At 36.7% G+C, this 27,986-nt stretch overlaps 1 protein-coding gene and 1 long non-coding RNA gene across 25 annotated transcripts in view; both read left to right on the top strand.

The window, feature by feature from the left end:
* The window catches only part of LOC147834145 (uncharacterized), a 762,525-nt gene that overhangs the window by 565,416 nt on the left and 169,123 nt on the right, over positions 1 to 27,986 (top strand). The window lies entirely within an intron of this gene.
* Positions 4,070 to 27,986, top strand: part of fgfr3 (fibroblast growth factor receptor 3) — an 81,331-nt gene continuing 57,414 nt past the window's right edge. For 22 of the 24 annotated variants that reach the window (XR_015505406.1, XR_015505405.1, XR_015505403.1 and 19 more), the window contains exons 1-2: positions 4,070 to 4,492; positions 12,257 to 12,481. Coding sequence is in view for 17 of the 24 variants with exons in the window: in XM_087278474.1 (XP_087134600.1) it covers positions 12,337 to 12,481 (145 nt within the window). In the remaining 7 variants the exon portion in view is untranslated. Of the gene's footprint in view, positions 4,493 to 9,956; positions 12,482 to 27,986 lie in introns of those variants that run through there. The other 2 variants (XM_087278461.1, XM_087278476.1) reach the window with 2 other exon arrangements.

The following is a 27,986-nucleotide window of genomic DNA, read 5'->3' as shown; positions in this document are numbered from 1 at the left end:
ACCAACCCAAATAAAAGGGCTGCAAAATTTGAAGAAAAAATCTAATTGTGATTTATCTCAACAAAATTCCAATTTAAAATGTGATTTACTACCATAATTTTATAAAAGAGTTTCCGGTTTGATTTGGTGTTTTTAACTGCCTTAAAGAAAGATTTATTTATTTAAAACCATTTAAACCATGAAAAATTACGAAAATAGCTTAACAGCATTTTAAATTCAATTTATTAAATGATACATAAAATCTTAAATAGAGGTATATAAAACCTTTACATTTTTCAAATAGATTTTATGACATTCACGGTGCATTGACAATGCTTTCCATACACAATTATAGATATTACTTCACAACACAAGAATTATTCTATTAAAATGTATAATTTATAAATATATTTATATTCATATAGTATTTGTAACACAATCTTGTCCTTTAATACAAGCAATCAGATAAATGAATTGTACCTTTAATTTTACCTGCTCAAAGAAAACACTCATTTTAAATGTTTCAAATAAAACTCAAGTACAGAACAGCACAGATAAACATGAGCATTTATAGCAAAAAAATAAATAAATGCTATTTATGTAAATAAATGTAAATCCTGCTTTCTCTTTGAGCACTGTTCAGCAAGTTCTTAAACGTCCCAATGAACCGGAATTTGCGATCGTTATTTTGTTTGTATTGTGACTCAGTTCCCAGAAAAAATAAAAATTTTAAATGAGCAAACAGCATTCGGGTTTAAAATCACGATTTCTGTTTAAAATCGATTAATTGTGCAGGCCTACCAGATAATATATAATATTTAATTTTGAACAACTAAAAATTCAGTATGTTTTTATTAAAGGTCAGGTGGCACGGCAATCCAGTACTGTTGCCTCACAGCAAGAACGCTGTTTTGGCCACTCACTGGGCCAGTCTGTGTTTCTGTGCAGAGTTTGCATGTTCTTCCCGTGTACGCGTGGGTTTCCCCCGGGTTTCCCGGTTTCCCCCCACCGTCCAAAGACATACACCATAAGTAAATTGACTTCTTCAAATTCAAAACAGCATCTTAAGACAACTCTTAGCCAGATATATCTTAGCACGTTCATAAGCAAGGGAGTTTTCAAATTCTCTACCTGAGCTCAAACTCCCCTCTCGTCCTTCAAAAGAGAGGGAGCCACAGGCTCGAGGATATTTTGAGCTCAGGCCTCTCTCCTGGGACAGCATGCCAAATACGCTTTATTATCAATTATCAGCTAAGTGTGAAGTCTATAGAAGTTTGTTTAAGATGTTGGCTTGAAGTTGGATTTTTGTCCCTTTCCAACACAACCTAAAAACAACCAAATATCAACGTCATTTGATGCCGTTATTGGACAACAAAATAATTTTGTCCTTAGACACTGGCTAGACATCGAATTATGGTCAACTGACTTTACATCCTAAATTTAACCTAATATTAATGTCTTATGATGATGTGTGCCTGCTGGGTATGTAGATTGTTTTACATAATTTTGGCTCATAACTATTTAAATAGAAACAATTATTTGGTAATAGGACACTAGAAACAACATCCAAAACCTTTTTTCTTTTGATATAATCACTGTAACCACATTGACTGAAAATACATTTTAGTATTTGGGCACATTTTTTTTACTCCCTCTTTCAGCCTTCATGTTTTTTAGCAGTCGTTTTTACCACACGCTGCCAACAAGCCACTAAAACTCCCATAAACACCCTCGCTGGGGTCAGAAGTCATCACTTACTGCACTGCGTCCAACTTGTCAATCAATAAATCAATCTTCTTTCTCAAGGCTCTAATAGATATAATGATAGTGGCAGCACATTAGTATTCACAGTGGATACGTTTCGAAATAGGCTAACAGGGGTTATTATTGAATGGGTGATGTTTATGTGTCTTTTTACTGAATGTCTTTAACCCTGGTGTCAGAAAACGGGATGTTGATGTGACTGAAGATCCTCATGTTTGCATGCTGATTTTACCACTCGCAGCCTAACAGCCCTCCTTTAAAGCAAACACAGATGGACAGCTACTAAGAACTCTCTGTCTGCTTCTCTAACACGTACACACACTCCTCTGGTAATTAAGAAGAGGTTTCTTCTCTTTATGGTCTCATAAAGTTCTCTCTGCAAACATGTTTGTAGCTTTAAAAGTAATTGAGTCTTTGTTTTGGTGCTTATTCTACAGAATTACGGCTTTCGTCGACACTTGCCGCTCGGCTAATCAGCCTTCAGGAGACACATGACAGCTTTACGAGATGAGAAATCAACACACAAGCACAGAAACACACAAACCACACACACATACACACACCTGTAGAGATACATAAGCAGAAATACCTGATTACGCAGCCTGTAATTACACACACACTTGCTTTTCTGGTTTCTCTTGAAGAAATGACAGCAGCCCGAGATGGCTGCAAGTAAAAAAATCAAAACATACAAGGAAAAAACTTCAGTTTGAGGATATAGAATTTCATTTTAAAGTACACCATTGCAAAATAGATATCAAATGCCTCCAAATGCTCAGCCTTGTGGTTTAATTCCCAGCAGCAAGTGATTTGTCAGTGAATTAGTCAATGTCAGAGACATGAAATGACAGTCAGCCAGAAACATTCTCGCTGGTAAGGTATTTTAGGTTTATTTTATCCCAGTAGTTTAAATCCTGAAGTGCTTTCTTAACTGCGCAGTGTGAGCTGAGAGGCATTACAGTAATGGCCATGTGTTGACATATAGAAACTCATATTAGTGACAGGATACTTTAAATTTATAAACATAATTGAAGCACAAATTATTCCATGACTGTTATGGAAAGGTAAATTTCAAGGTGCAATTGACTGATGCTATAAGTCTTGCACTATAAACTGGGAAAAAAAAGATAAACTGGAGTTGCTTCGGTTTCCCCCATAAATCCAAAGACATGCGCTTTAGGTGATTTGGGTAAGCTAAAATTGTCCATAGTGTATGTGTGTGAATGAGAGTGTATGGGTATTTCTTAGTGATGGCAGGGCATCCGCTGCGTAAAACACATGCTGGATAAGTTAGCAGTTCATTTTGTTGTGGCAAACCCTGATTAATAAAGAGGCTAAGCTGAAAAGAAAATGAATGAATTTACTTCACAAGTGCATCACCACATACAGATACACAACATCACTATAAATAAATAAATAAATAAAAATCTGTTTTCATTAATAATTCTGACATAATTGTGCACAAAAGACATTTACTTTCCTTATCCATATTTTCTCCCACATATATCCTGCAATGTTCCACAAAATCAGATCTGCTGTCCTGCAACAAAACTGTATCTGGTTGCTTTCAGTGTTTTTTTTCCTATTAGAAAAGTCAATGGCTACAACATTCTTCAAAATATCTTTCTTACTGTCCAAGAACAAATAGAAATAAATTACATTTAAAAATCAAAGCTTTAGATGCACTTGACAGAAAAGAAATGGTCAGTACATTGTGAGATTTTTGGGGGGCTGATCTACAGCATGTCTAATGCAAAGTGTTCTGATCAAGTCATAAATTTAGTGTAGACATTATAAATATATCTCCCAAAAATATATATTTTGTGAAACATAAGGCAAACTTTGTTTCGTCAAATGTATGCGTATTTCTCCATAAAGTCTGAGACTCCGCAGCAGTTACCATGGGAGCTTCCTAAAACAATGACAGCCAGCTCAGAGTCAGACTGACTTGTGTACTTTTGTGCTTACTGAAACGTTGTTGTAATACCCCCAAAACCTCGCTATAATTCGCACCCTAAAAGGAGTACATACAGCAAAATCTTTGCTATTTTTAATTGTTTTTCTGCTGACTCTCTCCACGGTCCGTAGAGCGGTTTGGGTTCGCTGAGCGCAGCTAATTTGACAGTGAGTAAGTTGATTGAATATTCGGGTTTGGTGTGGGAGGCGCCTGCGGCTCTCTCTCTCTCTCTTTCTCTCTCTCTCTCTGCCCTGAACTCGCAAGGGGGGCGGCAGGCGGCGAGCACTGCACTCGCAGCAGGGACACGGTTTGAAATCCGATCCTAGTTAATTTTTTTCCCTCTCTCCAGAGCCCGGTGCTCAAACTGTTAGTGGGAGTCTGTGAGCCAAGCTTTCACACAGCACCAAACGCCCCGCACTTCACAACCGACCCAGCGGCGCAGCGGAGCAGTTGTGCCCGGACAGCGCAGCGTAGTAGAGCGGACACTCAAAACTACCCGTGCGCTCCTTTACACGAGACAGTCGAGTGTGATTTTGATACACTTTTCACCGGTTTAAGGACTGGACAGAGTCGGACAGCTTAAGAGGCTGTGGTGAATACGACTTCTGTCCCAAACACTCCACTGACTTCGCGTCTTTCCTTTTCGCCTGGATTTGGAAACTTCAGTGGATTTGGATGATTTGCCCCCTGCATGTGATTCACGAAACATCTGGAGGGACCAGTCTTTCTTAAAAACCCAATCAACGTATTTTGTGGTGACCTTGGAAAGGATTACTGTCACGAAATAATTTGGTGAGAAGTTTATTTTTATTTATAAGGCTACTTATTATATTGTCTTTATAATTGTATGAATTAGTGATATTGTGGAATCTGTCCTACAATTTATGAATATAGGCTATATAGATTATAAAATGTTAACATGTAAATACAAACAGGCAATCTTTCACAAGAATAACAAAATCTAAAGCTGATCTCATGCTTGCATCATTTGCGGACGCAAAGCAGCATCAGAGCAGCCGTGATATTTGGCTTTATACGGGTTGATGTGGGTCAATTCTGCACATTCACAAGTTCCTAATCGGCCATTTCATTTTGACACATTATTTAAACTAGAAAGAATCTGAGAGACTGCTCAGACCAGCCCAAATTCAGGCGCCTTTTGGGGGCTTGGAAATGTGCCTTTCCCTCACATTTTCAGTTGTGTCTTTGTGTTGTTTACTTTACGTTTTTTTTTTAAATCAGACTATTTGTTCAATCAAAACCTTGTGAATGGAAACAAAGTTTTAGTGTAGAAGTGAGCTGCGGTGACATGTGGTGTGTGCCCGTATCGCTTACAGACGGACAGGTGTTGCGCGGTGTGTGTGTTTGTGTGTGAAAGAGAGAGTGTCTGTGTATGAATACCGCGTGCTAAAAGACTTCTCTACGAGTCGCGAGGAAAAGCCGCACCTGTGCTGTAATACATTTCAAAAAGTCTCAATTAAAAGTGTTTGCAGTGCATAATTTAGCTGGTTGTTTGGTCAGTCGACGTAAGCTGTGAAATTTAATACTCATTTTCTTAAATGGGAGTCAGAAACCAGTCTTTAATTGGTCACCACTGCCCTGTCTTTGTCATAGGTGTAGGTGTTGTAATAATGGTGCCGAAACCAACCTTGGGATGCGAGTGACGGAAAACGCAGTCAGAGGCGCTTATCCTGTATCAACCAATAATCAGTGCATGACTGCTATTTGTTTTGATCTTAAACATAAACTGTATCGATTCCCTTTAGACAGTGTTCATGCACCTATTCATGTTTTCACCTTTTGTAAACTAATTCCTTAAGGATCACTGTCTTGGGGTGCCTTTCTGATGAGACACTGAAAAGCCCTTTACGGCTTGACGTATGACGCATTTAAAAACCAAAATTACATCTATTTTCTTCTGTGGCCACCTTAGCAGGGCTTCATTTATGTTGTTTTTAGCTCGCACTGAACTGAAGCGCACCAGTCTTTTCCTCTGCCATACCCACGGGCCATCTGAAACCAATTGTAGCTATCGGAGTGAATTAGAGTCTCCGGAGGTGTTAACGCGGGCTACTGGGGGCAATTAGCCACCTCATGTACTAGAGTCATTCAAACTCTACTGGAGTCCATGGTGAAAACTAAACTAGGATGTAAACTTGATAATGTCATTTGTTTTAAAGCAGATCTATTGGTGAAATACATACTTCTTTGGGATTTTTGTGCCAGATATGAAAAGTTATTGCTGTCAGTTTCAGCTTGAAAGATATCTCGATAGTATGGTTGTTCAACTCATGAAGTGTAAAATAATTTAGCCTTCTAAAATTTGAGTTTAATTGTTTCCTTAAATGTTTAAGTTGTGCCAACATAATCTTAATGTGCAGCTAACTTAATCAACCGATTAAATTCTTGAAAACTCATTCAATTCTGTTGGAAATGTAGAGTCAGCTTTGTCTGTAGTGTGCAATTCAATCATTATCTCTCCCTTTTAGAAATGCCTGCTCCAAATTTAGGGGGATAATCATCACTTTTCTAGCCATACACCCTCTGCATCTTTCCAACCAGCCCTAGTGTCACTAGAAAAGGTCTCTAAAAGACATTCAAACAACTCAAACGTAAGGGTTCATGTCAAAGAGGCTCTTTTCTATTGGAACCTCAACTAATTATGACCCTTAGCAGACCGGTGCCGAGTTAAAATCAATACACCACTCTGTAGACTGTTGAAAGTTTGGGAGTTGAAGTACCTAAGAAATGCCTTTATTTTTCTCTCTCTTTCTGTAAAGCTCTTTATTCTTTATGTAGACCTTTTGGCTATTGCTAAAGGTTTTAGGTAGTATGTAAAAATGTGCGCAAGTTCATTTTACACACAATGCACAATGCAGTTCAAGGGCTAAATACAGCATGAATGAAAACAAGCACACAATAAACAATGGACAATGTTACTGTGCATGCTCTCTCGCTCCTTCATCCTTCTGTTTTTAATTACCCTCATGTTTTTATTTTTCTTCGTGGACATTATCATACCAGACGCTGTATGTAAGCATATGAGATGATGAGTTTAATGCTTGAAAGCACAGCAAAGTCTGACTGACTGAGAAGTTTAGAGAAGCCCATAATTTCCTAGTGACAAACATCTGTAAATGTGGTTTGTAAATGGCTCCTCTGTGATTTGAGTGTTTTTGGTGTGTTCCTCCATGGGGATGTTTAAAAGGGTGGGTTAGTGAGTTTAATTCTCACCTTAATGCAGTTGTCTAAACTAGAGAAAGGCAGAACCCGGAGCTGCACACACTCCCACTGACAGAGCTCTCAGAAAGCCCCAGGAGGGTGAGTGAAGTCCTCGCAAGAGGATTACAGCCAAACTCTAATAGAGACACCTCAGACTTCAGCTTTTCATCTGCTGTCTCTCTTTCTCTCTCTTTCTATTTTACCTTCTTTATCTCTCTCTGAGTTTGCCTCCCTCCTAATCCCTATTTTCATTGGCAGATTTAGGCTGGGCTGGCCGTTGACATGGCTGCACAATTACTGGAGATTACTGACATTTTTGAGTCCCAGATTTGTTGCAAGGTGTGACTAGCGTGTGATAGGATTCCATTAAAACACTCTTTCATCCAAAGTATCAGACATTACATGTATAAATGCCCAGGGAATTCTAGCATGGCCTTGTTCAGGTCTGTAGTTTGTTTGGTTTCTATTAAGATGGTTTTCTATATTACTGTTGAACGATGGGTCTAAAAGTAAGAGATAAAGACAGACAGAAAGGGAGATACAGACAGACAGACGGTAAAAACATAGTAGCTAGCTAATGTTGATTTATTGACTAGACTGATAATCACAATATTTCAATAGAGTCCAAATCAAATTCTTCAGTAATCCCCAAGATAAACACGGACTCTTCTGTGAGAGTTAGAGTTTTACACACCATACGGCAGCACGCTGCTGCACATTAGTCATGTCACACAAGCCCAGCTGCATATATTCTGAAGTTTCATTAGCACTAAAGTACTGTATGTACCTAAGTTGGAAGTCAAAACAATGATTTACAGTTGAAGTCAGAATTATAAGTCCAGTTTTTTCCCTCAATTTCTGTTTAATTGAGAGATTTTTTTCAGCACATTTCTAAACATAATAGTTTTAATACCTCATTTCAAATAACTGATTTATTTTGTCTTTGCCATAATGACAGTACATATGTTACTGTATATTTTTCAACACACTTCTATACAGTTTAAAGTGATATTTAAGGGCATAATTAGGTTAACTAGGCAGGTTAGGGTAATTAGGCAAGTTATTGTATAAAGATGATTTATTCTGTAGACTATCAGAAAAAAATATTTCATAAAGGGGCTAATCATTCTGACCTTAAAATGTTTACTAAAAAAAAAAAACTTATTTTATTTTAGCCAATATAAAACAAATAAGACTTTCTCCAGAAGAAAAAATATTATCAGACATACTGTAAAAAAATTCTTGCTTTGTTAAACACCATTTGTGAAATATTTAAAAAAGAAAAAAAAAACATAAAAGGGCAGCTAATAATTCAACCATATATGAGTATTTAATTATAACAGGATTATATGATTTGATTAATCCTGCAAAAAACAATTGAAAATAAACGTTTATATATTATACATAATAACAAATAAAAATAAATATAGTAAAAATATATTGGATTATTATTATATCATAATTATTATATAGTTATTATATTATAATAATATTATAAAGACAGTCTTGTTCGGGTTGTCACTTTAAATAAATCCTGAAAACAACAACAACGTATTTTGCTCAACATCAGTATATTCAAATGATTTATGAAGGATCATGTGACAGTGAAGACTGCTGAAAATTTAGCTTTTCTGTAAACTGTTACAGAAAACTGTTACTGTAAACTTTGTTTTGCAACATGATAGATTTAAATATATCACACCACACACATAAGACAAACATTAAACAACATTAGTACTACAAAAACTGGTCCCACTTTTTATTAAGTGGCCTTAACTAATATGCACTTACACTGTAGTTAATAATTAGTTACATTGTACTTATTGTGCAAATACATGTTTGTACATTGTACTTATGCTTGATTAAATACTTGCATGTAATTACATCTGTAATTCGTTTCTCTAATTACATTTATAATTACACTGTTGACCATCCTTTACACCTTAACCCACTCTGAAACCATACCCATACCATCAAACCAGTCTCTAACCGTACCCATATCCCACCTCAAAAGCACCAGAAGTGTTCTGGAATACATTATGAACAGAGTAAGTACATTGTATTTATATTTACATGTAAGTACATAGTAGTTAAGGTCACTTAAAATAAAGTGGGACCCAAAAACTGCAACTACCTCTTCCCATTAAAGCAAATCATTTCAGCAAATCAATTAGAAGAATTTGAAATAATTGAAAAAGATAAGGGGATATATCAGATGTAATCGGATGTGCTTTCTTTAACACCTGGCTTTCATACAAAAAAGGATAACCCCACCGCTTTTACCCCTAGTAACCCTGCAGGTATTTAAAATGTTAGAAAGTGAGTTCTTCTGTTTTACTTTTTAGAAGCAAACAAATCAATAAAAGTGTTAAAATAGATTCTTTATAGGCCTTTTAAAATGCCATCATCAGAGTCCTAAACTCAAAATCAATATAAAACTTCGCTAATCAGACAATAAAGTGCATATCCAGACTAAAATGCACGTCTTGACATGACTAAGTTGGTTTAAGTAACAGACAATGTAAAAAAACATACCCTCTCTCTAGATGACTGGCAAACTGTTCATTACCTCACTTGTTGTTACACAGCTTCTGAATAAATAAATAAATGAAGGACATGTATCATTGATAAGAGTTTAAGTTATTTCTAGAATACAGCTAAGCGTCAAAGAGTAAAGTTCCTTATACAAATATATACAACCTCAGTTTGCTAAAACTGACTAATCCGAATAAAGCATTCCAAAAATATGCATAACATAAACCCTTTTCTCACAACACATCCATTTGTTTAGGCCTCTCCACCCGACTTTTAAGCAGTGATACAGTAAGATAGTATGGCTCCAGTAACATGCTCTAAAAACACACCTACGATACACACTCCAGAAATACGCTCCACAAATATACCCGTCTCTCCTACAACAGCCAGTGCTGATACACTATCAGCCCACAATGCACTGCACACTCCTGCTCCGCCAGCCAGAGAAAACACTGAGTTACTCAACACACCGACCCGGCTTCTCTCTCTCTCTCTTCAGTATGTGCTGACCAAGAACTGAGCGTCTCTCGTCAAGGGAAAGAAAAACACCACCACACCGGCCCCAGGAGACTGTGTGCGTCCATTCAGGAAAGTTAACGCAAACATTTAGTGCGTCTAAACCAAGGCTGTTCTGAAATAACAGCAGTTCAAGTTTAAAGCAACACAGAGTCCACTCATATTCTCATCGTCTTTGAGCGAAAATCTCTCAACAGGGAACAAACCGTAGTGTAGTGTAGTATACATATATGTGTGTGTATGTGTGTGTATTTAAAGCTCTTTACATTCCTTTTATTGTGACTAATGTAAACTCTATGTGGCAAGACAGACACACACACACACACACACACACACACACTAGTCACAGAGTGTGAGGGGAGCATATGTTTTCTTTAGAGAGATAAGTGTGTTTGTGTTAGCTTAGTGAAAGACGTGTTTCAGAGTAGCCCGACCAGAGAGAAGGAGGGGAAAAAAAGGGAGAGTAAGAACGCGAAAGAGAGTTTACAACAAATCCCAGTCTCGTCTAAACTAGCGCGGGACACATAATATCAAATCAGTCTGTTTCATGCACTTGTGGCAGTTGTGTGTGGTCGTCGCACTTTATATTTCAGTTTTCGGTGCACGCAGAGACATTATACTGCAGACATTAGCACGCCAGCACGGTATTTCAATAGAGTGCTCTGAAAGATGTGTCTGATGTCAAAATAACAAGAAACAGATCATGTTTATTGAATATCTTTGAGTATTTATACCTTTGAAAATATGATAAAAGTACCTTTTATACTAAAAACGATTGCTGTTTTAATATAATAAAGTGTTGCACTGCAAGTTTGTTATTAGATGCTTGCAAGCTTTTAAGCACTCTGGATTCTGATTGGATGTCAATGTTTTGTTATATCTATATATATATATGTACTGATGAAGTCAAAACTATTAGCCCCCCTGTTTATTTTTTTTTCTCAATTTCTGTTTAACCGAGAGATTTTTTTTTTCAATACATTCCTAAACATAATAGTTTTAATAACTTATTTCTCTATATGATTATATATTTTAAATATGTTATATTTATATATGAGTGGATTCTGCTATTAATGGGGTCAGAAAAAACAACTATTAATAGTTATCACCATGTTACAGTTGATTTATTGCATGAAGAATAACAAACTTTTTAGTATTAATTATTTTTTTTGATTCTGTGTTAATGTTTATGCAAATGAGGCATTGTTTTATTAAATATGTACTCGTTTGCAAACATTTTGAGCATAAAAATCTGATTGATTTCATGTTCACAATTCTTTTTTTTTTCTTTTTTTTTGTAGTCAAAGGTTTAGAATTGTTTATACAGAATGGATATTTTAGGCATCTATTTTTATCTAGCCAGAAGAAAATAGCCAGAAAAAAAAAAGTTTTTGGTAGAATAAAATGTTAAATATAGTAAGAAAAAATATATATGAACTAGGCATGGGATGATAACCGTTTCAAGGTATACCGTGGTTTGGAAAAGTCAAGGTTTTAAAACCGGCAAAATTTTCTCCTATACCATTTCTAAGGTATGTGTAAGATTTTTTTATTTATGTTTATTTTTAGGACAACAGTATCTTCAGCAGAAAAGGTATCCAATGGTATCTGCAGTGCATTTTAAATTGTAAAGAAATTTTTGAAACAAGACAGCAGAAGTCCATGTTTCATTTGAATTATTTAGCCTGACATGTTTACTGTTCCAAAAACTTTAAAAGCTTCTTAAAATAAAATATAGTGTGTTCAAAGAGGAAAAAAGATTTAGTTTTTTTACACAGGCATTTAAAAATAATATATTTTAGAGACAACACAGTGAAACGATCATGTATTTATCCAACGTTATCGTACAGTCAGAATCTTATACCGGCCCACGCCTATATGAACATATCCACCAGTAAAAGCCTTTGGAATATAGATATGAATAAGACTCCATATGAAGTGAAGATATTTGTGAAGTGAAAACATGAAAACCTTTTCTTTTTTTTTTGGATAAAACAGCCTTTAAAAATGTGCATTGTAATTGAAATGTATAGAAATCTAAAAGTATGATGTCTTCATTTTATTGCACTGGAAAAACGACACCATATAAAATGTTTATATGAAAAAAGCCAAATATTTCAGAAATGAATTGACAAAAAACCTGTATGTTGTGTGTCTGTAGCATCTCCTCTTTAATTTCAAACAATCTAAATCTTCATGATACTTTGTCTGAATGGGGCCTCATGCAGTTGTTTGTTGTGTGTTCCTTCTCTTATGACCGTTGAATGTGCTCTTGTGTTTCAGGTGGGGGACAGGCAGACAGCAGTGTGTTTGTGTGAGTGTGTGGCAGCGCTCCATTGACAGCATGTGTGGAACGGTTGAGGATGTCTGAGTCTGCTCTCCGTGGTGAGGAAAGTCGTCCCCGCGTCGCTCCGACCGGGATGGTCCCACTCTGTCTCCTCCTGTACCTCGCAACCCTCGTCTTCCCACCAGTGTACAGTGCACACCTGCTGTCCCCAGAGCCCACAGGTCAGACATTACACCTCATTTTTACCGTTTCACTGTCAGCATCCTTTGCACAGGGAAAATTAAGAGATTTATTTCATTGAAAAGTACTACAATCTGAACGTTTGGGGTCTGTAAAGTTAGGTTACCAAGCAAAGGTGGCACTGAGGTGCTTCTGAAATTTACAGTAAGTGTCTACACAGATTGAAATTTAACATGAATGTAATTACAAAGTCATTGCAACTGTAAGAATTTATACTTTTGAAAAAAAGCTTGCAAGAAAATAAATTTACAAAATAATTATGAAAAACAGAGTTTAACTGAAATATTTATGAAATGTCTTGACTTTTGATTAATTTATCTTTTGTTCTTGTTAAATTAAAGTATTAATATGTTTTTAAAAATTTTAATAATAATCACACTGACTTTCCCAGTGCTGGGTTGCATCTGGAAGGGCATTCGCTGTGTAAATCATAAGTTGGCGGTTCATTCTGCTGTGGTGACCCCTGATTAATAAAGGGATAAAGCTGAAAAAAATTCATAAATAAATTAATGAATCATACTGATTTCCCAGTACTGTGTTGCAGCTGGGAGGGCATCCGCTGTGTAAAACATATGCAGGATAAGTTGGCGGTTCATTCCGCTGTGGCGACCTCTGATTAATAAAGGGATAAAGCCCCCCCCCAAAAAAAATGAATGAATGAATGAATTACACTGACTATTCCCAGTACTGGGTTGCAGCTGGAAGGGCATCCGCTGCATAAAACATATGCAGGATAAGTTTTCGGTTCATTCCGCTGTGGTGACCCCTGATTAGTAAAGGGATAAAGCCCAAAAAAAGAATAAATGAATCAATGAATCAATCACACTGACTTTCCCAGTACTGGGTTGCAGCTGGAAAGGCATCCGCTGCGTAAAACATATGCAGGATAAGTTTGTGGGTCTGTGGTGACCCCTGATAAATTAAGGGTTCTAAGCCAAAGAAAAATCAATTAAGGGATCATACTGACCCCACACTCCAAATCATGCTGTGTTTTATCTTAAATTGCTTCAGAATTTATTATTTTAAACATGTTTTGTTTAATTCATCTGTTAATCAGTTCACAAATTGAGCTAAAATATTCATTAATGAATCGGGTTGAATCAAAATAGCTTTAAAACACTCAATAAACTGGATATGTTGTGAGTATTTCAATATTTTTACAGTTATGAATGCATGTTCTGAATTATGTTGGCACTTTGATATACAGTAGTATTGTGCATGCTTGATTTACAAGTGAATGGGTCTCTTCAAAGAATCACTGTGTTTTAAATGATTCATTTAAATTAATTGAATCTTTGTACCTCCTTTTGAAGTCCATCAACCTTGAACTTCAAATACTAATTGGACAGTCTCAAAGACAGAGCACATTTAGTTTTATTATTTGTAACATTATGAAAATGAGCATGTTGTCAAGGATTCAGTGTTTTTAAAGCGATAGTTTACCCAAAAATATATAAATATTGTACTATTATTTATACTATTTACTCACCCTCAAGTGGTTTCAAAACCTTTATGAGTTGCTTTCTTCTGTTGAACACAAAAGAAGATATTTTGATGAAAGCTGAAAGCCAGTAACCATTGACTTTCATAGGAAAACAAAATCCATGGAAGTCAATGGTTACAGGTTTACAGCATTCTTCAAAATATCTTCTTTTGCATTCAATAGAAGAAAGAAACTCAAACAGGTTTGAAAGAGAAGTGTGAATTAATGTAAATGTTTTGGGTGAACTATCCCTTTAAGGATCTTGAGTTGCAGTCTCTTAGTTTGGCTAGTGTGTAGCGGCCCAAGTTTGTACAGTGGTACAAAGTGGGTATTGTGGCAATGAACACTTGTGTAGCCGATATTATGTAAACACACTTTGTCCTTGCCATTGATTTATTATCCCGCAGTTGACGGATGAGGCCCTGCAGAGCGGATTACATGACAGCTAAATGTGTGTGTGTGCTCGCATATATGTGTGTGTGTGAACGGAATAATAGCGTATCTCTCCAGGAAGATAGTGTCACAGTTTTCGGCGTAAGTGTGCAGGTATGAGAGCCAGGGTGTTGAGAGAGGTGCTGATCATTATCAATTGTTTGTTAAAGACAGGTTTTTTTGGCTAAGTTCACCTGAGCCTCAGTTGTTTTTGTATTCCTGATGGCTCTACTAAACACGTTGCAGTCACTTAGAAAATAGAAAGGAGTCTGATGCCTTCTTGGCTCATTTCTTGACTCGCTCTGTGAGTGTGTGTTGGGAGTGATTGTCTGATTGCTGGCTGATCTGATTTCTCATGCTGATAGCAGGTAAATACTAGAAGACAGTGAGAGAATTACAGTTAATGCTCACACATGGTCCAATAGGAGAGAATGCAGAGAGTCTACTGCAAAACCACAGCATAAACAAAGAGGGATTGTTATGTGGCAGGAAAGTGCAAACACTTCACCTCTCGGCTCCTTTTCACTTTTAAACCTAACCACCAAATCCCCTCTTTTTTTCCTTTGTTTATTTCATTCTATCATTTTAGGTTTGTGTAATCATTTACAGTCAGTTTAAATGGAGCATTTCAGACAGACAGACAGATTAAAGAAACAAGCCACAAGAGAATATGCGTTACAGTGATTTTATTAGAGCATGAGTCATAAATCATAGTTTTTACTTAAGTTTTATAAAGTCATATTGTCATTCATGCTTATGATAACAGCATGCAATTGGATCATTCTGATGTATGAAATGTTGAAAATGTTAACATCTAAATGTGCCACATTCATAAATAGAATATGCCAATACCTTCAGCAGATAATATAGTCTCATGCAAGGCATTCAGTATCACATAGTATGTCAGTAGATAGCGCTGGGTGATTTGGCCTAAAATCTAAATCTCGATTAATTGAACATTTTAATTCGATTGGATTACGATTACTGAACAATTAATTCATTGAAAGATTAATTTGTTTTATGTCTTTGCCCTCATAACAATTTTTGAATGTGGGGTGCAATTTTTGATTTTAAAATAATTGAAGTATACGCACACCATCTACCAATGATTCTTTATTAAACATCAACGGTGAACTGAACAACACACAATGCCTAAAATGTGTCTCTCCGCACCGCCCACCCTTGTCACCGATACCAAACTGACCAATCACAAAGCTTGCACTTGTTGTTACATATTTTTGAGAGATGCATGGGTTTGCGAAGGCTGCGCGAGACCATGTACATGCGCTTAGCAGAAGGATAATATTAGAGTAATCTAGTAACTATAAATCATAATATATTAAGTACAAAATAGCTTTAACAGAGCGGGGTCTCGTTACTCCAAACACAATAGGGAAAGTAATTGAAAATTTTCACCTGGAATAATTAGGTTGATTATAGGTTCTGAGTGTCGATTTCGATTACTTTTCCATGAATCGCCCAGCCCTATCAGCAGATATAATTTACATGTAATTACTATGTTGTAACACAAATTTGATATTAACATAGTAAAAGAAGAACAATATTATTACACAAAATGTTTGACAATATTTGTAATATATATATATATATATATTTATATATATATATATATATAATATTTGGCAGTATGACACTGTTCCTTTTCACGCTTACCTGCTGACCACTTACCTCCGTATGGATGGCTTTTCTGCTGTTACCAGTATGTCCAGTTAGCTCGCCATGTATGTTAGTGGACTTGAGATACAGAGAGTAGTTGACTACGACGATGGGGTTCAAGTCTTGTGAAGAACAGTTCTAGAAAGCAGGTAAAACAAAAACAAATCCAAAAAATAAACTAGTAAATAACAGGGTGTGAATGTGGTAAAATCTGAAAATTTGGTAAAAATCAGGCAAGGGCTTTTCTTTTTCTGGATTTTTTGAGAAACTGTTGGATGGGTTTAGGGAAGTGGGTGGGCGCTGGTCAATCAGTGCTTTTGAAAACACTATTGGTTGGGTTAGGGAAGGAGGAGGGTGGGTCAGCCGATCGGTCAGTCAGTCAGTCAGTCAGTCAGTCAGTTAGTCAACAGTGGCCTCTGGTGGATTTACACGAGAACAAAAACTGCAAAAAACATAGCTCCTGTTAGAGGTCTGCATTCCCGTGAAGCAGTGGGACCCGACCAAATTTTTCTAATTAATTTCCAAATAAAGTGCGGGAGCGTGTGTGTAAATGAGAGAGAGCGTAATGCTGTCTGTGTGTGTCACTTGCTTGGTGCTTATGTGTGTGTATTTATACAGACAGCTTGTTATAGGCTGTCTGGACCCTGTATAGCTGGGTGGTTTTCTGTTTTGTTCACCCCCCCCGCTCGTTAGTGGGAACGGGCAGAAAATGGGGCGAGTCAGGCAGCGGGACAACACATGCTGAATATAAGCGGGAGCGGTCCGGGTCGGACTAAAACCTGTCGGGAGCAGGATACAAAATTTAGTCCGGTGCAGATCTCTAGCTCCTGGGACATATTTGTCGCTCTTCAGAAATGCATATAGCGGTACGTTTTCAAAATGAACCTGGGTTGTCATGATTTGCCAGTTCAAGAATGTAGATCAAATAATTTTCCAAATTTTATACAGGAATAAAATGTGGTTGCATATAATAACATAAATAAAAGTAATTTCACAACTATTTCAGTCATATGCTATCTATTTTATAACATTGGAGCAGTTACTATTATATTGTGTCTACTCCTAATATTGTCTATGTTTGTATGCACAAACATTTCATAAATGTCTCATAAAAGTCTTCATCATGCTTTCAATAGACATGTATGTTGCCTGATTACATTCTGATTACATATTTTTAGACCTTCAGTCCATGTGTGTGTGTGTCCTTCCGGTGTGTGTTATTATTAGTTGGGGGTTTGTTCACCTCATTATAACTCTTTGAAACTCTCTGCAGGTCAGCAGATGACTTTTTAATGAGAAAATAAACATGCTCTCTAAATGTGGCCTGTAACCACCTGTTCACACACACGCACACACACACAAACACACTGAGAGAGACACTTCCTTGTAGCAGATACCTGCGCAGTAATGCAGACAGACAGAGGCAGAGGTGTGTGAAGCACGTACACACTTGCTGGCCTGTCAACCTGTAGGATGGGTGTCTTCAACATAATTATCTGTTCCCCTGAAGGACATTACTTAGATACTTACATAAAAGTCATGAGTGGTAAAACAAACAGCTCACTGTGTGTGTGTTTGTGTGTAGGAGGACTTGCTTCATTTCAGACAGACATCACAGATTTGTTCTGAAATGTTTCTGTCTTGACCAGGTCTCATCAGACTGTTTCTTTTGTTGTTTTATGCATCAGTTTGTGCTAGTCTGAGCATTCTATTCATCACAGATCCTGCCACAAATTTCTTAATGCTCCTCAAACATAAATTTAAATCGGTTATATGTGCAAGCATTTATTATGACCTACAGTTATTTACGTTTTAAGGTTAAACACTCTCTAGCTGTCGTAAAAAAAAATGTCATGAATTTGTCATGAAAAAAAAAAAAATGCAGGCTCATTTTCTCACGGTGTATAGAGTTTTTAGATTGACCCTTACACACATTTGCTTTTGGCAGAGGCTTTGGAACATGATTTACAGCCTATTTAAGATACTCATTTTAACATTTTAAATTTTGTGCAACCTTGTGATTGAACCATTTATTATTTATTTTGCAAACTGTAATAATATTCTTTCTATATATGGTCCCTCATCATAACGTAGTTCACCTTTCACAGTCTTGCAGTTTTGCAGATTTTTTTTGGTGTAATTTGACATGCTTTTTTTTACAGTACATTGTGTTCTGCGTCCTGATTAGCGCATTGTGTTCTGTTTCCTGATTGGCTGTAGATCATTGTCGATCAATCTCCTCCATGTCGTGTCTCATTTACAGTAGAGCTGTGAACCAACACTGGTCTCACTGTTCAATTCGGTTACGATTATCATGCCATCGATTGGGTTCAATTCAATATCTCGATGCATCGCAGTGCATTGACAATGCTTTCCATACACAGTTTTATATTTTCTTCACAGTACCAATTCTTGTATTTAAATGTATAAATATATTTATATTTATATACTATTTGTAATACAATACAAACAGTCAGATATATAAATGTAAAGATGTACCTTTAAACAAAACGAGCATTACATAGCAAATAAACAAATATCAATATCCCACTCGCTTTCTGAGCCTTGTCTACATCCCTTTATTTGGTCACACGCTCGACAGAAAGGGTTGCGATTGGCTCTTACCAATGACTATAAAATAGCTCTTACGCAACGGCGCTCTTTAAACAGATGAGTGACACTGATAAACGGCAGCGGAGATCACAACTGATCTATGAGAGACACGGTGGAGAAAACTCTGCAGACACACGCTCATGTCTGTATCCAGAAGTATCGCTGTAACAGTCGAGAGGAGAGGAAAAGTTACGCCAGCAGGTCAAATAGGCCACAGTGAGAGAGAGAGAGGAATGGAGTTTACTCACACGCAGTGAAAAGTACACAGCTTCTGCGTTTTAAGTAGTTGGAGCATTGTAAATACCCGCGCTCGCCTCCCTCGCCATAGTAAGCTACAACGATAAATGTAAGATAAGAAAGATAAATGCCGTCATTATATAATAACCGGTTATGATTATTACCGATTATTACTGATTGTCCTCGTCTGCATCGCGGTGCTACAAATAGAAACAATTAATTCATAATAACCCCTACTGTACATTACAGAATGCTTTCAGCTTGTCAATTTAACATAAATCTTTGATCACTAGCAGTGTGACTCTGAAGTGCTGTATTGTATGTTTATACTGCAAGTTTTCTCCCTAACAAACCCCAAAATGTCGACAAAACATTCTGCACTGTCAAAGGCACGGTAGCACCCAAAAGGCAGAGGAAGATGCTAACCATCGCACAAAAAGTTGGGCTTCTGGACTAGGTAAAGGAAGGTAGAAGTTACACAAGTGTTTAAGCATGAGAGAAAATAGTGTAGTAAGGGCTTTTACAGTCTTAAAACATTCATAATAATTGTAAAAAATAAAGCAAACTACTTTGCAATTTTCACCTATTGTGGGCTATTTTAGGAACAAAACTCCCGTGATTAACGATTGACCACAGAACGGTGCAGTGCATCTTAATCACAGTAGGGAAACGATTAGTAAATGTTGTAAAAATTACCTATACAGTTAGGTTGCCACATAAATATTACTATTAACAACACAACAACTTTGGTTGGTGCCAATAGCCTAGTGGTTAGTGTGTTGACACATAGCAAAAGGTGCTTGTGGTGACCCAAGTTCAATTCCCGGCTTGAGATCCTTTGCCCCCACACTTTCCTGCGTGCTAGAGAAATTATGTGCTTCGCCAGCACATTAATAAATGACTTTTTTAAACCTATTAAAATCTCAAACATTATTTATTATCTATTAAATCTTATTGGTAACACTTAAGTTTAGGTCACAATTCACGGTCTTATTAAACCATTAACTAACACTACTAGCTTAATAAACTACTAATTAGCTGTTTATTAATAGTAAGGTAGAATTTGGGTTTAGGTTTTGGGTAGGATTAGGGATGCAAAATAAGATCTTAATTTAAACCTACTTATAAACAGTTAATAACTTAATAATAAACAGGTAATAAGCCAGCAGTTAATAGTGTGAATTGGGACCTAAACTAAAGTGTTACTACCTTATTTTTTAAAAATTATGTTAATACAACTGCGGGCGGCACGGTCGTCTCACAGCAAGAAGGTCGCTGTTTCGAGTCTCGGCTGGGCCAGTTGGCATTTATATGTGGAGTTTGCAAGTTCTCCGCATGTTCTTGTGGGTTTCCTCTGGGTGCTCTGGTTTTCTCCACAGTCAGTACACTATTGGTGAATTGAATAAACTAAATTGGCCATAGTGTATGAGTTTGTTTGTGAATGAGTGTGTATAGGTGTTTCCCAGTACTGGATTGTGGCTGGAAGGGCATCCGCAGTGTAAAACACATGCTGAAACTGTTGGAGGTTCATTCCGCTTTCGCTATTCCTGATTAATCAGGGCCGAAGGAAAATTAATAAATAAATATAATACAATTTGAATGTTTTTTCCTCACAATCTTACATTTTTTCTCTACTTTTGATCAAGCCTGAGCAAGACTTATTTTGTATAAAAATCTGAAACTATTCTGACCCCAAACATTTCAATATGTTATTCTTAAGAGTTCGAGTCAACTTTAGGTAATTCTAAATATCATTATATACAGTAAAAACAGTAGAGGTCTATGGTATGCCATCACTTTGCCAAGTCATGTGCCAAGTGTGTGTGTGTGTGTGTGTGTGTGTGTGTGTGTGTGTGTGTGTTGCTGATTTCCCTCCCAGCTCCTCTATACCACTTCTGGCAGTCATGAACAGATGGCAGAACTTATGTGCTGTAAGAAGTCCAACAAACACACACAGAGAGACATGTACACTTCTCCTTTACCACCCATGGCATGAACCTCTGCCTTGGCAAAATTCCTGGTCCAACATGTATATCCCACACACACATTCACAACAAACCAACCCTTAATTTGTCACAACACCCTTCTATCTATTCGGTGACTGTGGTTCATTTTTAGCTTTTGGTTTAGTAGCTCCTATATTTGAGTATTCAGAGTCCCATGTGGCTGCGTTCCCTCCTGGGATGCTTATGAATAGTTTATAAAGCATTAATAATGCATTTATGACAGTGTAACAAAGCTTATACCGCACACAGATCAGTTTGTACCTGAAAGTGATCAAGTACTGGCTTTGTTTAGCAGTTTGAGAGCATAATAAACTGTTAGAATGTTGCACTGGGAATAATGACGTTTTTGCTTGCAGTTATTAGCCGTTTGTACTGCGCAATAGACTAAATAGAGTGTCAGGTGTTTAGGGGAATCTTATTTTGTTAATAATTTTGTATAACAAATGGTATTGCATATTCATGTTAATACAGTCTGATCCTCTTAGACTGCATGTGTGTGTGTGTGTGTGTGTGTGTGTGTGTGTGTGTGTGTGTGTGTGTGTGTGTGTGTGTGTGTGTGTGTGTGTGATTTTGGGATATTTCTAAGCAGCTGTTGCCAGTTGCTTCTGGGTATCATTGGCTGGAAGGAAGCAAGGCGGAGGATTAGTACTTTTCCTGCGCAGTAATACCCCATCTCTCGAACTCAGTTCTCTCTACTAAATGCCATGTTTCTATTCATCGTAAAAGACAGAGGGGGTAAAGGGGGCAGGGCAGAGGCCATGGAGAGGTGACATGTTTGTGTGTGTGTGTTTGCTTGAACGCTTGTGTTTTCCTTGAGGGCAATTTGAGGTCACAGAGATGAAAGAGTAATGTCTCACTCTGCTCATTTCTTACTCTGTCATCATCACAATAGCATGCTTTGACTTTGTTCTCACAGTTAGAACAAATGTATTTAGCTTTATTGTGCTCATTTGACATGTGAAACTATTTAGCAGCTATAGACTAGGGCTGCGCAATATATTGCAAAAATATCGTTATCGCAATAATAGTATATGCAATATCATTCATTCATTCATTTTCTTGTCGGCTTAGTCCCTTTATTAATCCGAGGTTTGCCACAGCGGAATGAACCGCCAATTTATCCAGCACGTTTTTACGCAGCGGATGCCCTTCCAGCTGCAACCCATCTCTGGGAAACATCCACACACACACACACACACACACACACACACACACACACACACACACACACACACACACCACACACACACACACTCATACACACACTCATACACACTCATACACTACGGACAATTAGCCTATCCAATTCACCTGTAACGCATGCCTTTGAACTGTAGGGCAAACGAAGCACCGGGAGGAATCTTTAATTAGGATCTTTAATCTACACCAGCACATGTAACCTCTTGTTAGAAAATAATTTTGTCATTCCGAGTTCATAATACTCCAAAAGGTGATGATAATAGTTACTGTAAATGGGGCAGTTTGTTCATATTTTAGGTTGCTAAAAGAATCATTGCTCGTTAATTTTTTTTTCGGCTTCCCCTTTGTTTTTCGCATTTTACTTTTGCGTTTGTCCGTTTTTGAAAGGATTGAATGTCAGAAGTGCTTAAATAATCAAGAAATTTGTTATTTCAAATATAGACGCACACGCAAGCTCTCTTGAGAAAGTGAAACTGCTTGCGCTTTAGATGGCTCTTCTTCTTGGAAGAGATGTCATCAAGACCATGACATGGTTTGTTTAAACTCGGGTTTACCATGGCTTGTTATCATATGTATATTTTATTACGGTGTAATGTCTCGGCTGTGTATTTGAAAAAAAGGCACTTCCTTTGTCATTCGCCTGGCTTGTGCATGACCAAGTGACGCATCTCTGTAAACCATACCGTTCAGCTGCACATCTGGCTCTGCCTTTTGGTACCCTTTTATCGTGCTAGGTATCCTTTCGAAAGGGTAACCAAAAAGTGGAATCGAACCGTACTATACTGTACCACTCAGTGAAAAGGAGCCATTAGATGATTTAGGTACTATATACCAACTCTATTATAAAATGATTCTGTGATGTTGTACTACTAAAAACAGTAAAATATAATAAAGCCTACTAATACTTTTTACACTAGTAGCTTTTTTATGTCATGTGGGGTTCATTTTTTGCTTAAAATTTACACTCCAAAAAATATTGACTGTTACCTTTATTATGCTTATGTGTATTTGAGCTCCCTGTGTTTAGTTAAGGACCTCGTTAAATCCGCTGTACAGATATGCCATATAAATTAAAACAAGAAATCTACTGTTTTGGTCACTTGAATTTTTAAGTAAAGAATTAGATTATAAAAATGTGTCTTAAATCAGTGCTACACTGTATTAAATTTGCAAACAATAATAGAGTAAAATATAATTAAAACAGATTATTGCAATATTAACCATAAATAACAAAAAAATCTTTAACAAATAATTCTAAAACTTAACTAAGCAAACTAAAAACTTATTTGAGGAGTTTTTTTTTTTTGGATGGAATAAAATGTGAATATTGTTGACATGCTGAATATTTAATCAAGAACAAGCCTTAATTTCCACTTCTAATTGAACACTCTGCCGTGTTTAAAAGATCATGCAAGCTTTGTTAACCCCACTTCTGGGAAAATGATTGAAGTCGAGAAAGTATTTAGACGTTTGTGAAATATCCAACATTTTGCTGATCTTGCTTTAGATTAGGAGCATGTGTTCATTTACTTTACAAGCTGCTGCAATGTGTTTGGAGTGTGTGTTCTGTACAGTGTGTAGGGTTTGAAACTAGGCCAGTTCGTCTATGGAATGACAATTAAGAAGGTCCAGTCTTTGATTACAACCTGTGTGTTTGTTTCGGTGCTTGTGTGTGTGGCTCTTTCAGCATGGGTGTATGCGAATGTATTTAAAAAAAAAAAGTACTAAAGTAGGTTTCTGCAGAGATAAATCAGTATAGGTGTACATTTATTAATGAAAATGTGCTTAAAAAGAAAAAAAAAAAATGCTTGGCTCAGACTCTGGATGGGGTCTAAATGCTCAGAACATCCAGCTTCCGTTACTAATTAGACCACTGATGCGGTAGAGTTTGTGTGTGTGTGTGTGTGTGTGTGTGTGTGTGTGTGTGTGTGTGTGTGTGTGTGTGTATGTGTGGACAATGCTTTTTGGACGCAGCAGCTTTCTTTAAATTTCCTCAGGGCATGCCGTCTCACACACACACACACACAAACACACACATACACACACACGCCTCAACAGGGCAGAATAAAAGAGGTAACAAGCTGCAAACTTTCCTCCGCCCACCTCTCTTTATGTTGTAATCCTAATCGCCAATTGCTTCTTTCTCTATTTGGTGCATGCCAGTCTCCTTCAGAGGAGGATCCAGCTCAGAAACGTGAGCTATTTACATCCGGCATGTGTGTTTTTTTGTTGTTGTTGTTGTTGTTTTAAAGCATAGTTGACGCAGACTTCAGTTGCTTCTTGAAATGAGACATGTTATGCCTAATTTCATACATTGTCAAATAAATCTGTCCCCAGAATGTGTTGAATTGTCAGCTCATAGATCATTAATTATAGCTTGTCGAAATGGCCCTATGTTCGTGTCTCTTACTTTAAATGCAAACGAGCTGCTTCTTTCCAAAAAGGGGCGGAGCCTTTACACGCTATTCTGATACTCCAGAAACAACAAAAGAGGGTAATCTCATGCAGCCAAAATTCCAGACACAACTAGTAGTGAATTAAAGCCTTTCATGTTCAAACCAGAGTCTGACAGTGATGGAGAGGAAGAGGTTACAACTTCTATACTGAACCAGGATGTTTCTGAACAGTTAGAGGATCAGTTTATGAAGATATATAAATTTGATTCAACTTATCAATTAGCTTATTACAGCCTTATACAAACATGCTGGTTTTTATAAATAAACATTACACTATTAGTACAATTCTCTCACTTTACAGAAAGGTAGTTCAAAATAAATGTGCGTTTGTGAATTATGCTGACAGTGAGCATTTTATTTTTTGATATATCAGCTCTGTGAACACAGTCATGTTAACCGCACAGCATGTTAACAAGCACATTCAGAAAGGTAATTTAGAAACATTCTCAAAAGTTTGAAGTGGCACACTTGATCAGAAAATGAAGCATGAAGCTTTTTTGCTTATTTCCTTTGAAATTAAAAATAAACCATGATGTCCTCAATGGCTTTGATGTTGGTAGTCTATGGATCAGACATTTAGTTTGATATTTTTATGGTAGGAAATTTATAAAACATATTTATGGAACTTGATCTTTATGTAGGATTCTAGTGATTTTTGCAATGAAAGAAAAATTAAATTGGGTTCGAACCACTAAGGAGTCTAATATAAATATAATATAAAGCAAATATAAATATGCATATAATAAATAAAACTTAATAATAATGATAATAATAATAATAATAATAATAATAATAATAATAATAAACATTATACAAATGCAAATTGTCATGTATAAACTGAAAAAAAGCCCCTTGAGGTAAAGAAGGCATAGCGGTAGTGGTTTTAATATCTATGTTAAAAATAAGAACTTTTGTAACCTTTTAATCCTTTCATTTTTTTATATGTAAAAATATTTGTGTATTGCTGTAAATCCTGTGTGTATTAAGCAATGTGTAAGTGTTTGGACCTGCACATGTGCATAACTAAGAGACCTGCTTTTAGTTGGTCAATGGCACGGTCTATTTCAGTTCTTCAAAACAGCAATGCGCCAGCAATGCACCTTGACACACCTCCTTTCTAGACCGACACACCCATGAGCCCACAAAGCGGCGCAAATGGATTTGCTATTTAAACAACATGTTGCAAAATGTAAAAATTAGGGACGCGCTGGTCTATAAATAGCAATAAATCGCAACTAACACGTCTTGCGCCTTATTGTGCTGGTTGTATGATAGGGCCCAATGTATTTTTGAATATTGTCAAAAATATACACCTGCAACTTATGATCCAGGGGTTTCTTTCTGTCTTGCACAAACATTAAAATGTGATTTTGTGTAACTTACAAATTGCTTTAGCATGTGAAGAGAAATGGCGAACTGCTGCATCAGCAATGTGGGTGGAAACAAGCAGATTAATGTTTATAATATATTATATAATCTCTTTCCTAGTAAAGTGAAATGGCAAGTTTTTCCACATTTGTTGAGAAAAGATTAGCCGAAATATAGTTACTTTTCATGTCTGATTTGTTTGATACACAGGGGATGGGATATAGCACTTAAATACTGATAAAGGCAAATTTTCATGTCACCTTAACACAGCCAGATTGTAGAATGTTGATACTGAGAGAGCGGAGAGGAAGATGGCATGAGAAAAGAGTATGTGTGTGTGTGTGTGTGTGTGTGTGTGTGTGTGTGTGTGTGTGTGTGTGTGTGTGTGTGTGTGTGTGTGTGTATGTGTGTGAATGTGTGTTCAATCTGAAGGTCAGATGACAGTAGGGGTTGTTGACTGAGAGCGTATCTTGCCAATCGTCTGAAAGCAGCAGGAAACAGCAAAAAAGCAGACTGGCCCAGCTCAAATTGGTGCGTGTGTGTGTGTGTGAGAGAGTAGATAAAGGTGCAGACTAATTACCTGCTATAAATCAGCTGTGTGTATTGATTACAGTGTGTCACAATGGATCACAAATCCATGCATGATGAGAGAGAGTGTGTGGGTGTGTGTCTGTGTGTGCACATTCTCTATCCTCCTCCCATTCTCTTGTTTTAACCTGTCGCTTTATTGCAACACTCAAAACAAGTGGAACCAGAGACTGTTATTCGTACTCACATTCATCACCTGCTGTCAGCTCTGTTTGTGTGTTTGTGCATGTGTGTGAATGTTAACAGTATATAGCAACTTCACTTCACATCCATAAAAACAGAGTAAATCAAGAAGCTTTATTAACCACCACACAATGCACACTTGTGTGTTGTATTTAAAATGTGCTTTAATTATAGAAGATGAAAACACTTTCTTGTAGAGTGAGTGTGTACTGTTCCAAAACTGGAGCTAATTAAAGCTTTATTTTAAGTTCTTATTTTTGTTACACTGTATTTAAAAAATTTCAGAGCGTTTTATTTCAAATAAATGCTGTTCTTTTGAAAATAATGAATTGATTAAAGAATGCTAGAAAGGCCCGTACATGGGTTTAATCCAGCCCGCGAGGTGATTCTGTCAAGTTTTAAAATATTTACATTTTCAAATTTTCATACCGTCAAACCTCCTCCCTGTTTTCCTACGGTTTTACCGTGAATAATTAAAAAAATGACATAAAAATGTGCACACAAATTAAATAAATTAGATAGTTTTTCTACTGAGTGGAAAGAGATCATTTTCTTTGTAATATGTCACTGCATCAGTACAGGTTTTTTAACAAACACTGTCCCTTTTAAACCTTTTTGTTGCAAAATTTGCAAGTTGTTTTATCCATATTTACTGCCTCTCTCTTCTCGTTTGGTTGAAACTTGAAATACTGTCAAACTGCAGAAGTTGTATGCTTTTTTTGAGACCAGGTAACTTGGTGCGCGACTCGCCATCTTTCTCTACCTCTCTCTTTCTCCTCCACACTGTCCCATTATGCCAACCATGCATTTTTAGGCAAATTCTATTTAATATTCAATCCTTGTCTTATATATAAGTGCATTGTTTTTTTATGATGTATAAAGGTATTGAAACTGATACTGTTGCTATTTTTAGATAACGCGGTATACCATATTATCGTATTACCGGCCAAGCCTAGTGGCTAATTCGCATAAGTTCAGTCATATGAAAATTTATGATTTAAAAAAAAAGGAGACGTGGCACTCAACTACACCCCTAAACCCAACCCTCATTGGTGGATAAGCAAATAGTACGAATAAGATTGTACAAATCTATATGAATTAGCCACTAAATCAAAAAGTTATGAATTGTCGTGAGATCGTGTTTTCCTCGGGCTCCAGCTTTATGTTTTATGTTGATCATAATAAAACAAAGAAAACATATCTGAAGTTGTTGTTTTTAAGTTATATATACCATGATTTTACC

The sequence above is a fragment of the Danio rerio genome, chromosome 13 (genome assembly GCF_052040795.2).
Source record: "Danio rerio strain M-AB ecotype USA chromosome 13, GRCz13ab, whole genome shotgun sequence".
Classification (NCBI taxonomy): Eukaryota; Metazoa; Chordata; class Actinopteri; order Cypriniformes; family Danionidae; genus Danio; species Danio rerio.
The sequence above is the reverse complement of the archived record's forward strand: the minus strand, read 5'-3'. Positions and strand labels throughout refer to the sequence as shown.